The 16,108-nt window shown below is 47.0% G+C and overlaps 1 protein-coding gene across 1 annotated transcript in view; it reads right to left on the bottom strand.

The window, feature by feature from the left end:
- Positions 1–16,108, bottom strand: part of SUPT3H (SPT3 homolog, SAGA and STAGA complex component) — a 1,211,638-nt gene that overhangs the window by 548,567 nt on the left and 646,963 nt on the right. The window contains exon 5 of the mRNA XM_069236106.1: positions 10,876–10,966. Within this exon, the coding sequence (XP_069092207.1) occupies positions 10,876–10,966 (91 nt within the window). The remainder of the gene's footprint in view (positions 1–10,875; positions 10,967–16,108) is intronic.

Below are 16,108 nucleotides of genomic sequence, written 5' to 3'. Positions count from 1 at the left end.
TGGGCAGTCGGTTCCTTGGGCCTGTCCTCCCCCGGCACACATCTGTCCTCCAACAGTCCCTGGCCCCCTGTGCCTTTGTCCCCTGAACGGTGTGCCAACAGCCACTGACCCCCAGGACCCTCATTGTCTTGCCTGTGAGGCACGGACTGAGGTCCCTGTACAGGTGGGCACACTGCTGATTGACGTGTCCTGGGGACGCTGGGTGGCTGCTGTGGTGTTGGATACTGAGGGGGGAGGCTCTGTGGTGGACTGGGTGTGGGCTGGGTAGCAGACTGACCAGTGGTCCCTGACGTGCCAGGGAGTTCATCCAGATCAAGAACTCCAGAGTTGCTGTCATCATTGGGGACATCTTCTGGTGGGGGACTGGGTAGCCGTGGCACCTCCTCGCTACTGAGATTAGCTGGGGCACCTGTGGGGATGTAGGAGGTGTATTATGCTACATGTCTGTGACATTCTGCATCCCTAGCTTCCCCTATATTATTGCTGTTGCCTTGCCACCTTTGTTTGTGTATGGTGATGGATTGTGGGATTGTTAGTTCCCCATGCTGTGCATGCATTGGTGAAGGGTGTACATGCAGGGATGGGAGGGATGTGCATGCAGTGGGTATGGCATACAGGGCTTGGCATTTGGGTTTGTTAATTGTGGTGGTGGTGCACTGTGTGGGATGGAGTAGGGTGACGGGTGTCAGGGTGTGGGGTGGTGGTGGCATGCACATATGGGGGGTGATAGGTGGTAAATGTTGACTCACAAGTGTCCAGTCCTCCCGCAACTCCAGTGAGTCTCTGAGGACGGAGGATTGCCAAGACTTGCTCCTCTCATGCTGTGAGCTGTGGGGGAGGAGGTGGGGGGTCCACCGCCAGTCCTCTGGATAACGGGCTAGTGCCTTGCTGCTATGGAACGCACCTTCTCCTGTAGGTCGTTGCAACTCTTCCTGATGTCACCCCTTATTCGTGGATGCTGTCCCATGGCTTTCATCCTGTCCACGATCCTCCGCCATAGCTCCATCTTCCTGGCAATGGATATCTGCTGGATCTGTGCTCCAAACAACTGTGGCTCTACCCTATTTCCTCAACCATGGCCCGAAACTCCTCATCAGTGAAACGGGGGTGCCTTTGTGGGGACATGGGTGTTGTGTGGTGCGTGTTGTGCAGAGGGTGTTGCGTAATGTGGTGGGGTGTGGGGTGTGTGACAGGTGAATGGGTGGTTGTGGTGTGTGTGTGAAGCTGTCTCTGATTTGCGTGTGTAGCTGTTGCGGTCTTTTAGGGTTTGCAAAGGTTTGTGGGTAGTGTAAGTGTGTGTTTTATAATGCTGTTGGTGGGAGTGTGGGTTGTGTGTATTTGTGTCAGGTGTGGGATTTTTGTTCTGGCCAATGTTGTCTTGTTTTGTCTTTGTGTTGCCATATCCGCCGCTGCGGTGTTCACCGCCAATGGTTTACTGTTGTTCAATGTCCGCTGTGGTGATTGGTGGGTCATTATTTGGAGGGCGTAGTAGTGTTGGCTTAACGGTATGGGTGGTAGTACCGAAAGTTTATCACATTCAGTGGGTCTGACGGATTTGTGGTTGTGGCTGTGTTCTGTCGGTTTTGTATGTATGTGTCATAATCTGGCGGACGAACGTCCGCTTCCGCGGCAGTACACTGGCGGCAGTCAGAGCCGCAGTATTCCGTGTTTACTGCCAAGGTTATAATGAGGGCCAGAGTTTTTTAGGCTTTGATGTCTGATATACTTAGAATGAGATATTTGTATCCAATAAAAAATAAAACATGTATTTTTTTTTTTTTTAAATATATAATATTATTTTTATTTAAAAAAACCATATAGTAATGAGTCCAGCTGGACTCGAACCCTCGTACTTTAGTGTGCAGTCTGCAACCTTCACATTGAGCTCAGAGGTTGTTATTTTGCCCTTTATGGGCTATCTGGGACCGCAAGGGAGCCCTTAAGGGCTCTCCTGTGGTCCCTCGTTATTTATACATATTTTTTTAAAAAAAAATTTTTAAAGGCCTTTACAGGCTACCTGGCAATGCGGGGGAAGCTTTAAGGCCGTACCTTAAGGCTGCCCCCGCAGTGCTATCACTTCAGCACGTGCAGAGCTGATTTGACAGCAGCTCAGTGCTTGCTGAACCATTTCATATCAGTGCCCTGCATGCGTGCAGGAGACAGAGATGAAAGCTCTGCTGTTTGAAAAGCTTTAAAGGTCCCGCTGTCAAACAGCAGAGTGTTTGCTGTGGCTCGGCTACAGCCAAGCCACAACACTTTTACTTTTAAACACTTTTACTTTTATTTTGGGCCTCAGCTGAAGCCGAGTCCCAATTTTATCAGCCAATAAGATCTTTGCATGAGATCAGGAGGGGTCGTGAATCCTTCTCTTCCCTAGATATGCAAATTTGTTTTCCCCTTCATTTCTCAAAAACTACTGAACATAATTACACCAAAACAAAACAGCACTCTTTATGGACCAGGACCTACCTTTCCACCACCTTTGGTGCAATTCCGACCTGTAGTTTTTGCGCTATCGCTGTTCAAAATCCCTATGGAAAAATTAATGGGGAAAATGTGTTTTGGGACCCCCCTTTTTTCTCGGCCACCCCCGGATGGATCACCCCAAAACTTTCCAGGCAGCAGCTGGAGGAACTGGCAATTTTTGGGGGAAAGTTTTGTGAAGATTTGTGAAGCGGCGCCAAAGATATAGCAAGTAAAAAAAAATTTTTTCAAATAGAAACTAGGTTGTAACTATACCTAGTGGTGAGACACACACACACACATATATTTTTCATATATATATATACATATATATATATATATATATAATATTTATATTTGTGCTTTTTTTAAATACAAATCTAAATAAACTGCCCACTGTAGTCTGTTATTCTAGGCTGCAAAGTACATGTATTAAGTGTTTCTCCAGGCCTTACAGAAGAAAGGTAAACAACCACATTCAAGAACACATATTTTGAAGAAGTGCTCTAGGAACCCTGCACGTGGGCAGGACTATTCCAAGCTTATGACTATCAGTGGAGATCCCCTGAGAGTTAGCGATGTTTACAGGGCAAACAAAGTCAAATAGTGTAAATAATAAAGTGCTTTTTGTAGAGCACTTGCTGCACTGTGCATACCAAAAGTTACCGTTCTCCTTCCTAAACTAGGCACTTTGGACATGTTGTAAGACGTGAACCTGAGGGCACGCGCTGACCTCTGCAGCAGCTCCTCACCTTCCTGAGCAAGTGTAGGTCAGGAGTGATGCTGGTCAGTGATCCATCTAGAAATTAATTGGCTGCAGCCTGAAAGGGCAGCCACCTGTCCATAGTGGAAATAGGTGTGAAGGGCTGGGGAGGAGTAGCCTCCCCCAGCCTCTGGAAATGCTTTGATGGGCACAGATAGTGCCCATCTCTGCATAAGCCAGTCTACACCGGTTCAGGGATCCCCCAGCCCTGCTCTGGCGCAAAACTGGACAAAGGAAAGGGGAGTGACCACTCCCCTGACCAGTACCTCCCAGGGGAGGTGCCCAGAGCTCCTCCAGTGTGTCCCAGACCTCTGCCATCTTGGAAACAGAGGTGTTGGGGGCACACTGGACTGCTCTGAGTGTCCCGTGCCAACAAGTGACGTCAGAGACCCCCTCTGATAGGCTCTTACCATTCTTGGTAGCCAATCCTCCTTTCTTGGTAGCCAAACCTCCTTTTCTGGCTATTTAGGGTCTCTGCTTTGGGGAATTCTTCAGATAACGAATGCAAGAGCTCACCAGAGTTCCTCTGCATCTCCCTCTTCGACTTCTACCAAGGATCGACCGCTGACTGCTCCAGGACGCCCGCAAAACCGCAACAAAGTAGCAAGACGACTACCAGCAACATTGTAGCCCCTCATCCTGCCGGCTTTCTCGACTGTTTCCTAGTGGTGCATGCTCTGGGGGGGTCGCCTGAATTCACCCTGCACCAGAAGCTCAGAAGAAATCTCCTGTGGGTCGACGGAATCTTCCCCCTGCTAACGCAGGCACCAAACAACTGCATCACCGGTCCTCTGGATCCCCTCTCATTCTGACGAGCCTGGTCCCTGGAACACAGGAACTCTACCCAAGTGACTCCCACAGTCCAGTGGTCCTTCAGTCCAAGTTTGGTGGAGGTAAGTCCTTGCCTCCCCACGCTTGAGTGCAAACCTGTGTAATGCGTGATTTGCAGCTGCTCTGGCTTCTCTGCACTCTTCCAGGATTTCCTTTGTGCACAGCCTAGCCTGGGTCCCCAGCACTCCGTCCTGCAGTGCTCAACCCACTGAGTTGGCCTCCGACGTCGTGGGACCCTCTTTTGTAACTCTGCGTGGACTCCGGTTCACAAATCTTCCAAGTGCCTGTTCAGGTACTTCTGCAGGTGCTGCCTGCTTCTGTGAGGGCTCTCTGAGTTGCTGAGCGCCCCCTCTGTCTCCTCCTCCAAGGGGCTGCATCCTGGTCCTTCCTGGTCCTCAGCAGCACCCAAAAACCTCTACCACGACCCTTACAGCTAGCACGGCTTGTTTACGGTATTTCTGCGTGGGAACACTTCTGCAACCTTCATCGCGACGTGGGACATCTTCCATTCAAAGGAGAAGTTCCTAGTCCTCTTCGTTCTTGCAGAATTCCAAGCTTCTTCCATCCGGAGGCAGCTTCCTTGCACCTTCATCCGGGGTTTCCTGGGCTCCTGCCCCCCTGGACACTGTCGCGACTATTGGACTTGGTCCCCTTGCTTTGCAGGTCCTCAGGTCCAGGAATCCGTTGTCAGTGCACTGCTGGTGTTTGTTGTTCTTGCAGAATCCCCCTATCACGACTATTGTGCTCTTTTGGGGCAGTAGGTGTACTTTACTCCTACTTTTCAGGGTCTTGGGGTGGGGTATCTTGGACACCCTGACTGTTTTCTTACAGTCCCAGCGACCCTCTACAAGCTCCCATAGGTCTGGGGTCCATTCGTAATTCGCATTCCACTTTTGGAGTATATGGTTTGTGTTGCCCCTAGACCTATGTTTGCCTATTGCAACCTATTGTAATTCTACACTGTTTGCATTATTTTTCTGACTCTTACTTACCTATTTGTGGTTTGTGTACATATAACTTGTGTATATTACTTACCTTCTTACTGAGGGTACTCACTGAGATACTTGTGGCATATTGTCATAAAAATAAAGTACCTTTATTTTTAGTAACTCTGTGTATTGTGTTTTCTTATGATATTGGGCATATGATATAAGTGGTATAGTAGGAGCTTTGCATGTCTCCTAGTTCAGCCTAAGCTGCTTTGCCATAGCTACCTTCTATCAGCCTAAGCTGCTAGAAACACCTCTTTTCTACTAATAAGGGATAACTGGACCTGGCACAAGGTGTAAGTACATTTGCTACCCACTACAAGCCAGGCCAGCCTCCTACATTGGCAGCAGCGATGGGATCTCCTGGAACCCCAATACCCTGGGTACCTCAGTACCATATACAAGGGAATTATATGGGTGTACCAGTGTGCCAATGAGAATTGGTAAGTTTAGTCACTAGCCTGCAGTGACAAATTTAGAAAGCAGAGAGAGCATAAACACTGAGGTTCTGGTTAGCAGAGCCTCAGTGATACAGTTAGGCACTACACAGGGAACACATACAGGGCACATACTATGAGCACTGGGGTCATGCCTTGTGTACCCGCACATCCCTGTTACTGGCCAGGACGATGCAAAAGATAAAGGGGTGCCAATGGGATACCCGGTCCCATCAGATCTTTCAGGGGGTAAGAAGAAACCAGGTTTGGAGATAGAAGCCGGGATCACGCAATGGGTGTGGTGATGGGCAGGAAGAAGCAGTAATTGGTGTAGCCAGCAGCTGCAGGAAGAGTGAGACAAGGATCAGAGGGAGAGTTGGAAAGAGCAGGGGCGCTTGAGGATTGGAAGACAGACAGAAGCAGGTATGAGGAAGCGGGGGCAGGGAGAGCAAAAAAGGGTTGGAGGCTTCCAGGTACAGAGAGAACAAGCAAGAACAGAAAGGAGCGAGCAGAGATGGGGGAGTACGCAGGCAGAAGAATAAGTTGATGAAAGGGAGAAAACTAACTGGACAATTGTAAGACATGGGTTCTCGAGTAAGGACAGGGAGAACAAAAAAGGGCTGGAGATGGAAAGAAGGGACAATTAGGCAGCAATAATGAAAGCAAGCAGGGTCAGAGAAAGCAAGAAGTGATGGAGAAGGGTCAGAGAAAGCAAACAAGGACAGGGGAGGGTCCAAGAAAGCAAGCAGGGGCAGGTGGGGGTCAGAGAAAGCAGGCAGGGGCATGGGAGGGTCAGAGAAAATGGGTCGGGAAAGAGGAGGGTCAGAGAAAGCAAGCAGGGACAACACAGGGTCAGAGAAAGCAAGCAGGGACAACACAGGGTCAGAGAAAGCAAGCAGGGACAACACAGGGCCAGAGAAAGTATGAAGGGACATAGGAGGGTCAGAAAAAGCAAGCAGGGACAGAGGTGGATCAAAGAAAGCAAGTAGGGATGTAGGAGGGCCAGAGAAAGCAAGCAGGGTCAGAGAAAGGGCAGAGAAAGCAAGCAGGGTCAGAAAAAACATGAAGGGATAGAGGAGGGTCAGAAAAAGCAAGCAGGGACAGAGGAGGATCAGAGAAAGCAAATATGGACATAGGAGGGTCAGAGAAAGCAAGCAGGGTCAGAGAAGGGGCAGAGAAAGCAAGCAGGGACAGAGGAGGGTCAGAGAAGGGACAAAGGAGGGTCAGAGGAAAAAAGGGACAACTGAGGGTCAGAGAATGCAAGCAGGGTCATGGGAAGGTCAGAGAAAGCACACAGGGACAGGGTAAGAAAAAGTAAGAAGGGGCAGGGGAAGAGAAAGCAAGAAGGGACATGGTAGGGTCAGAGAAAGCAAGCAGGGACAGAGAAGTGTAAGAGAAAGCAAGTCAGGACAGAGAAGCGTCAGAGAGAGCAAGAGGGGACAGAGGGTCAGACAAAAGTAAGCAGGGACAGGGGAGGGTCAGATAATGCAAGCAGGGACAAGGGAGAGTCCGAGCGGGCAAGCATTGACATGGGAGGGTCAGAGAAAGCAGGCAGCAACAGAGGGAAGGGTCAGAGAAAGCAAGCAGTGAGAGGGGAGGGTCAGAGAAAGCAAGCAGCGGCAGAGGAGGGTCAGAGAAAGCATACAAGGACTGGGGAGGGTTAAAGAAAGGAAGCAGGGACTGGGGATGGTCAGAGGAAGCACCAGGGACATGGGAAAGTCAGAGAAAGCAAGCAGGGCAGAGGAAGAGAAAGTAAGCAGGGTCAAATGAGGGTCAGAGAAAGCAAGCAGGGACAGAGGAGGGTCACAGGAAGCAAGCTGGGACAGGGGAGGGTCAGAGGAAGCAACCAGGGACATGGGAAGGTCAGAGAAAGATAACAGGGTCGGGGAAAGCAAGCAGGGACATAGGAAGGTGGGAGAAAGCAAGCAGGGACAGAAGAAGAGAAAGAAAGCAGAAACAGGACATGGAATCTGGTGACAACCAGCAAAAGGGGGAGTGAGCAGGGACAGAGGAGAGTCAGAGATAGCAGGTACGTACAGGGCAAGCAATCTGGGACAAGACAAGAAAGCAGAGACAAAGGATGTCAGCAAAAGCAAAGAAGAGAGTCAGAGAAAGCAAACAGGGATAGGGCAAGAAACATGGGACTAGCAAGCGGTGACGGGGTAAACAAGCAGGGAGAAGGGAGAGACAGACAAAGCAGGGAGTGTCAGAAAAAGCAAGCAGGGACAAAGCAGCAGTGGCATGCAAGCAGAGACAGAAGAATCTCTGACAAAGCAGGCAGAGGACAAAGCAAGCAATCTGGAACAAGTGGAAAGGAGACCCCGAACATGCTGCTGCCTCCTTGCCGACCCACCATCACAGCTGATCTCGACTGCCTCAGAGTGATACCTGCCATAACTGGACACTTACAGCGCTTTGGGCATCCTTTGGATTCAGCATATAGATCTTCTTTCACTTTTTATATATAATTATAAATGACTCCTCTCAGCTAACCTGCCCCTTCATTCACTTTAACAACTGTATGAAGTGCCATGAAGCAACTTAGCGCCTTTAGAACTTCACAATATAACGTAAAGTAGCAGAATATATGAAGGCATATTAAAATGTTCCAGATACACTTGCATACAGAACCCGAGATGAGCCAGGCTGCACATACCCTTTAAGAAAGTGCAGCATCCCTGTGGATTAGTGCAGCTACAACTCCAAGTACGTCCAGCATCCCAGGTGGGGGTACCCTCTCCCTCGACAATTCAGGGTGCCTCCTAATGTAGAGAGAGCAGTGCCAGGTGCTGCATTCCTCGCACTGAGGTGGCAGGGTGCACGGACAACTAGGAGTTATACAAGCATTGGCAAAGCCAATAATCTCGCCTATGCGAGAGCTATTAGCTTTACCAATGTCTTTCAGCCAAGTTGTGGAGCAGTGTGGCTGCTGTGCAACATGGGCAGAAGTTTTAAAAAGGCGCTATGAGGTGCCAGCTTTGTTTTTGTTATGGGGGTGGGGGAGGTTAAAAGCAACAAGGACAAAGGGTGGAGGGGCAAGCGCGGAAGGGGTAAAAAAAAAGTAGCACAGGCTTAGGGGAGATGGGTGAGGAAGAGGTGTTAAAAGCAACAGAGAACGGGGAAGGGAGGTGGGTAAACGCAACAGGCAGCACGTGGCGGCAGATCCAACATCCAAGACCACATAACTATTACTGGGTGCCAAGATGGTACTTTCACATTGCATGAAGCAAGGGACAAGTTCTGCTTGAGGTGGTTGTTGTGGACATACTGGGGAACAGGAACTGATGTGTCTAAGCATAAGATAAGGATGATATATATACATAACATCTCTGCTTTGAAGATTTAACAAGCTGTGGTATAAAGATTGTTGTACAAAATGGTGGCCAATTTAATGCTGCCATAATAACTGGAATAGTTATTTATTTCAGAAGTTTTATACAGCGCAAACAAGACCCTGCAGGGTATCAGAGAGCTGTACAGAGAAGTAGACATGTTAAACAAGTATAGATGTAAATAGTAAATACTGTACATATAACAACAGGTTAAACATACAAAATGAGCAAAAGAAAAACATAGTAGATATAAAGTAACAAAATTGCATAGTAGAACGGAGTTCAGGGCAGTATACACGAAATAATGAGTGGCTTCATGTCTGTAGTGCCAGGTATTTATTCAGAAGCAACCATTTTACTTCTTTTTTGAATGAAAAGGTTGAAGGGTCAAATCTGGTTTCAGGAGGCAATATTCTCGGGGAAAGACCGGAAGAGGATCGGTTATAAGTTCTCTTCTTTTTTGAATTTCGGTGGTGTCAACAGTAGAGAATTAGAACTTCTTACGGACCACCTTGTACCAGATAGTTCGAGTTTTTTTGCCTGGTAAGCGAGAGTATTATAATGAAGGTGTGTCAAGCAGGCTATATTCAACTGAAACCTTGCTTTGAGAGTGAGTCCACTGAGTTGTATTAGATCAGGTGTGATGAGATCATATTTTCTTAATCCTGTGAAAAGTCTTGCAGCTCAGTTCGGTGTTACCCCTAAAGGAGCCAGCCTAGCTTTGGGTAACCATGCCAGGGTCGTACCCCAGTGATCTAAACAGGAGATAGCTCGGGATTGGACTGCTAACTGCAAGTCATCTGGAGGCAGAAACAATTAGAATTTCCTATTGTGTTGTGTTGGTGATTGGCTCCTCTGGTGGTAGGACTTGTGTAGTCTTGCTTATTCAGGTATTTAACCAAAAGTAATGCCTAATGATCTAGAGGAGTCAATAATGTGTGGGGTGCAGTTGAGTGCCGTTAGTTGTTTGAGACAATCTTGTCAGGGGGGCAGAGTGGTTGGGGGGACAATCAGGGGAAATTCCATCTTGGGTGTGGTTACCAGAAGATGATTGTGCAATAACCACTGTTGAGTTTTCAGTAGGGTGCAGTTAAGAGTTTTGATATCTTCGGGCGTGGAAATTTTCATATACAATTGAGTATAATTGGCGTACATGTGATAATGTATGTTTGAGTGATTCAGGATTTCGGTGAGAGATTCCATGAAAAAGCTGAAAAGCGTGGGTGAAAGTGCAGATACTTGAGGTACTCCAGTGGAAACTAGTGTACTGTTAGAAAAGGTTTGGTTGACTTTGATTCTTTGTGCTCTGCTATGAAGGAACAAGGCGAACCGGCTTAAAACTGGACCAGATAACCCCATCCTTTTCTTCAGAAGATCAATCATGTTGTCATGTTTGGCCATATCAAACGCCAAGGAGAGCTCAAGAAGTATAAGCAAGCAAGGTTTGTTCTGGTAAAGTAGTTTTAGGGCGTCTTACATGGCAATGATAATGCAAATAAGCAGGACACTTTGCATTTCTGGAACACTGTTATTAATGATAGATCAGAATACTTTATTCTCTAATGGAAGGCCAAGTTGTTTCCTATAGTATTATGATAGGTGAGCTGAACTAATGGCTATGAATATGTTTCTACACACCACGAAGTCTGGGTATCTGCATTGGCAGCCTTGGAAAGTCATTCTATGGGAGCACAGCACCTGACTGTAAAGGAATGAAAAGCTGTTGTCGGAAATAATAGAAACTCAAGAATTATCACATCTCTACTTCAATGAATGTATATTTGGATTCATAAAATTGAGATATACCAGGTTTTAAGTCACTTAATCAGTGAACATTAGGGAATCAGGTGATTTCTTTTAATTTCAAGAGTCTAAAATTCAATACTTCTGTGAATACATTGAAATAAAACACAACTGAGAGGTGGTTTTGAACTACAGCACTGAAGGGCAATCATTGTCTTAAGCTAAGTGTCAAGCTACTGGGCACTGAGAATGTAAGGAAAGTAAGGAAAAATGCCTCCCTAAACGTTCATCTCTAAATCAGACCGAATTTGACCTACCGTCAAGGAGATCCTCTTCGTCTATGCTTTTGACAACTTTTGATTTGTAGTCACGAAAAACCATATATTTTAGTAGTCTTCTTAGTTTTTTCTAAAGAATGCAAAGACAAGAAAAATATAATTATCAATACATTACATATGGGAATATGATACCTGCAAATAAATCAATGTGTAGGCATGTCAGTAAGAGTTGACTGGCTGCTGCTGAACCCGATCTGTAACACGACAGACACTGGTTTGAATTGTAGCAAGCAAACTAGGACCTTCAGCTTCCCAAGCACTTACGATTTTAAAGAATACTTTGATACCTATTTGTAAGGTGGAGTACCACGGTTCTTCGGGGGAAAAACGCTTTGTTTATTCCGGACAGGGTCATTTTTAGGCAAATAAAGATTTTTTGTATTCAAAACAAACATGGCTACTTTGTGATCACTCACACGTTTCCTAAGCAATTAATTAACATACAATAACAAGCATTTGCAATGCAATGCGTCTCGCATTTGCTCGAGTTAGAGCTATTAGTGTTGTAAATTCCTAACTGAACTTTTCTTGCCACATAAATTGGAAATGAAAAGTAAAACAGTTGACATAAGCGAGTCGATTCAAAGCGCCACGGCCGCCAGGAGCATCAGTGCAAAGGAGAGACACAAAAAGAAAAAAAAGTTTGCTCGCAGTCAAACGTAACGGCAATCGTGCAACTATCCCTGTAATGGGGGAAGTCTGCAAGGTGGTACCAAAACCGCCCCAAGGAGGGACAAACGGAAAGCATTTACCAATGATGATAAAGGATTTTTGAAAGGTAAGTGTTATGTCCTAGTTTAATGTCATAAAGATAAAGAAATACATTTGTAGATAGTTTCACTTATTTACGTTATTTAATAATTAGTGTCATTAGTTAATTACTTTTATAGATAACATAATGTATTAATGATACAGATAGGACTTGGTTCATAGTGGTATATTCTGCTCCCCTGTGGTAGGATAAGAATGGACTGGTCGGGAGGGGGTGAGGAACTGGAGGGCATGTTAGAACGTTGTGAGGTGAAAGTGTGGAGACGAAGGAAGGCGCAGAGTGGAGAAGGAGAAATAAAGTCTGTACTTCCAACGAAGAATAACGAGTGATGGACTTTGTAATAGTAAGCCCATGAACGAGTGAAAGTGATGGGCGTGAGGTGGGCATGGTTAAAAGCCCATAATACTTACAGCAGGTCAAATAGCTTGTGCGCTCGAACTAAAAATGACATTTTGACCTTCAATGACCTATCCAAATCTGACAGCTACAAATGTAGAGATTCCCTTTCTGGCACAGAGCTCCACTGTTGGGTGGTTTTACATCTATTTCTAACCTATGTTCAGTTAACCCCCTCGGTGCCTGAGGCGAGCTGGTCTCGTCCAGGCACTCGGTTCCCGTGTGCCCTGGACAAGACCAGCTCGTCCTGCACCCGGCCCACCGGGAGAGCGCTAGCGCTCCCCCCATTGGCCTCCCACCCACACCCCCAAGTCGAGGATGGAAGGGGAATCCCTTCCCCTTCCACCACCGACCCCCCACCTCTGCAATCTGATGACGTCAGCGTGCTCACAGCACGCCAACGTCATCGGAAGTTGTCGAAGACGCGCTGGAAACCATTTGCTTCCAGCGCAAGGGGAGAGAGGATGTCCCTTTACGTAAGTCCTTCTCCTGGAGGGTTTTGAGGGGGGAAAACGGACACGGAGGAAAGGGAAGAGTTTTTCCTTTCCCCCTGTGCCTGTTTTCAGTGGATTCCTGGTCCACGATTGCAGGCGGGGCCTATGATCGTGGACCAGGAATCCCCACTAGGCACTAGGGATTTAGTTTCACTTTTATTTGTGGGCAAGGGTCGCTTCCTTAGGGGAGCAATTATTTATCCTATTTCGGTCCCCCCTCTCTCCCCCCCCCCCCCCCCCCCCCAGGGGCAGATTGACCTATTTTTTTTAGGCCCATCTGCCCCCAAGGGGGGCAGAATCCTCTTAGGCACCAGGGATCTTCTGTGTGTGTGTTTTGTGTGGGTGGGGGGGCGGCCCCTTTGGCAAGCGTCGCTCCCCAAAGGGGGGCAGATTACTGGTGACCATTTCTGCTCCCCTTGGGGGCAGATCGGGCTATTTTCTTTAGGCCTATCTGCCCCCAAGGGGGCAGAAGCCACCAAGACATGAGGGAATTTATTTATTTTTTGCTACCCTTAGTTTTTTTGTGCTGGGGTGCCCCCTTTTGCCCCCTTTGGCAAGGGTCGCCCCCCCAACAAACAGGGTACAGAGCTCTGAATCTGAGGCAGAGGAGGAAGTGAGAGATTCTGGCAGTGAGTTTTCTGTCCGAAAGGATTCTTCTGATGAGGAAGCCACACTCAGTGCATATGAAGGGCCTGTTTTAGAGGAGGACATTGATGTGCCAAGAGTGCAGCAGCCTGAGGCTGAAGGGTTTCCCATTAGAATACCTGACACCTGGATTGCCCCAAACATGGAGCAGCCACAGTTACCTGCATTTACTGGTCTCCCATGGTGTAGAGTCAATACGGAAAACTTTTTGCCTGTCAATTTCTTTCACTTGTTTATGGACAATGTATTTTTGGAAGAGATTGTGGAGCAGACTAATTTGTATGCAGAGCAATATTTGAGGGACAGCGCTGCCAGACTTAGGCCTCAGTCTAGAGCTACTCAGTGGGTTCCCACATATCAGGAAGAGATGAAAATGTTTTTAGGTTTGACTTTTTTGATGGGGTTGACAAAGAAGCCGTCACTGGCTTCTTATTGGTCTACTAGTCCCTTGATGGCAACGGCTATATTTCCTGCAACTATGGCACGTAATCGCTATTTGCTTCTTCTTCGTATGCTGCATTTTGTAGACAATGCTTTAGCCTTGCCACGAGATCACCCTGATTGTGACCATCTTTTTAAGATTAGGCCTGTCCTTGATCATTTTGTAGATCGGTTTTCAGAGGTCTATGTTCCAGGCAAAGAGATAAGTCTTTGGTCCTTTTCAAGGGGCGTTTAGTTTTTAAGCAGTACATTCCTAGTAAGAGGGCACGGTATGGGATTAAATTGTATATGCTGTCAGAAAGCAGTACAGAATACATGTATGATTTCCAGGTCTACACTGGTAGGGATTTCAGTATTGACCCTTCTGGCTGTCCGGCCACTTTTGGAGTTAGCGAAACAATTGTGTGGGAACTTGGTAGACAACTGTTTAACAAAGGTCACCATTTGTACATAGATAATTTCTACACTGGAGTGCAGTTGTTCAAGGAGTTGTTTAGAGTGGACACTGTTGCTTGTGGCACAATCCGTTCTAACCGGAAAGGCTATCCAAGGGAGCTTGCCTGTAAAACACTTGAGAGGGGACAGTGCAGTGCCTTGCAGAATAATGAGCTGCTAGCTCTGACATTTTCAGACAAAAGGGATGTGTACATGCTATCTACCATCCATGATGAGAGTACTTCCCCCGTTACTGTTTGGGGTCAGGTTACAAAGTGCGCAAACCTGCGTGCATTTTGGACTACAATAGGCACATGGGTGGTGTTGACAGAGTAGATCAGAGGTTGGAACCTTACACTGCTCTTCGTAAGTCTTACATGTGGTATAAAAAGTTGGCCCTACATTTATTTCACTTGGCAACTTATAATGCTTTTATTGTGTTCAAGGATTGTTCACCTGAGTCAAGGATGACATTTGTTAAATTTCAGGAGTCGGTGATAGAGAGCCTTATTGTGGTGGAACAGGTAAGAGTTCCTAGAGTAGCAGTGTTGGAGGATGTGGATAGATTGAAAGATCGCCACTTTCCAGATCACATTCCTCCCACTCCCAAAAAAGACTTGCCCACTAAGAAATGTAGAGTATGTGCCTGAAGAGGTATCCGGAGGGTGAGCCGGATGTACTGACCCGATTGCCCTTCAAAGCCTGGGCTGTGTGTGGCCGGCTGTTTCAGAAATTACCACACTAAGAAAGATTTTGGGGAAATACCGTGAGCGTAAACTGCCTATTTTATGTTGTCATGTGTTCAGTTTCACGGTTGGCATTACAGTCATGTATTTAGTTAGAGCTTTTGTGTTTGTAGTTTTGTACTTATTTTATCATTAGTTAGTGGTTTCTTTGTTGTTTATAAACAAAATAAAAGTGATGGCGGTGCGCGTGGGGTGGCGCTTGGCTGGCGGTGTGCGTGGGATGGCGCTTGGCTGGCGGTGTGTTTGGGGTGGCGCTTGGCTGGCGGTGTGCTTGGGGTGGTGCATGGCTGGCAGTGCCAGCCAAACGTCAGTCCACACACTCCCATCAGGTAGTGTGACTGCTGTATCAGGCATGTGGGCGTATGTAAGTGATGGGCCCTTGAGTGGCGCTGTCTGTAGATGCGAGTGTTGTAATGTGCTGGGCCCGTGGTTGGTGGCGTGAATGGTCTTGTGCATGTCATGTATGAAAGGTGTGTGAATGGACTGTAAAACGGTTGCTGCCTTGACGCGGCTTTACAGCTCACAAGCTGTGAGTCATTGGCTCAGTTTTTTGGCTTTTCAGTTATTAACAGTGCATTTCACTTTTGTGAAATCTCTTGTTAATAAAATTTGATCTACTGAACCATCACTCACCCTCGTGCCAAATCCAACCAATATGTGTGGTACAAATGACAAAACCTGCTCAGCTGTAATCAGGCGTCGCAGCACACTTGTGACACGCTAGGTGTCTCAGGTGGGACCCTGATGATGAAGCATGCCACCAACTTGGTTGGTGGGTGAGGGGTCTTTTTCACATAAGCTAAGTGCATTTCTTTTCACAATTTTAGGGTTTGGCACATCACGGACGGACGTGGACACATCAAAATGATATATTGCAAAACTACCTGTGTTTGGTGGGGAGGGGTCACCTATGTTTTTGGTCCTGGGTGCGGCCTTCATCTAGGGAAACCTACCAAACCCAGACATTTTTTTTTTTAAACTAGACACCCCAAGGAGTCCAGGGAGGTGTGGCTTGCGAGGATCCCCCAACGTTTTCTTACCCAGACTCCTCTGCAAACCTCAAAATTTGCTTTAAGAAAGCATATTTTCCTGACTTTTCTTAGTAGGATCACAACTCCAGCACAAAATTTCTACTCACCAGCGTTCCCCTCAGTCGCCCAAGTAAAATGACACCACACTTGTGTGGGTCCCCAAAGCAGTGTCAGCCTAAAGATGTATAAAAGAAGAATATGTGCTTATTAACTCGCTGTGCTATCCCCTCAATCTCAACAAGTTTTTGGCCT

Source organism: Pleurodeles waltl, chromosome 5 (genome assembly GCF_031143425.1).
Source record: "Pleurodeles waltl isolate 20211129_DDA chromosome 5, aPleWal1.hap1.20221129, whole genome shotgun sequence".
Lineage (NCBI taxonomy): Eukaryota > Metazoa > Chordata > Amphibia > Caudata > Salamandridae > Pleurodeles > Pleurodeles waltl.
This window is presented reverse-complemented; position numbering and strand designations above follow the sequence as displayed.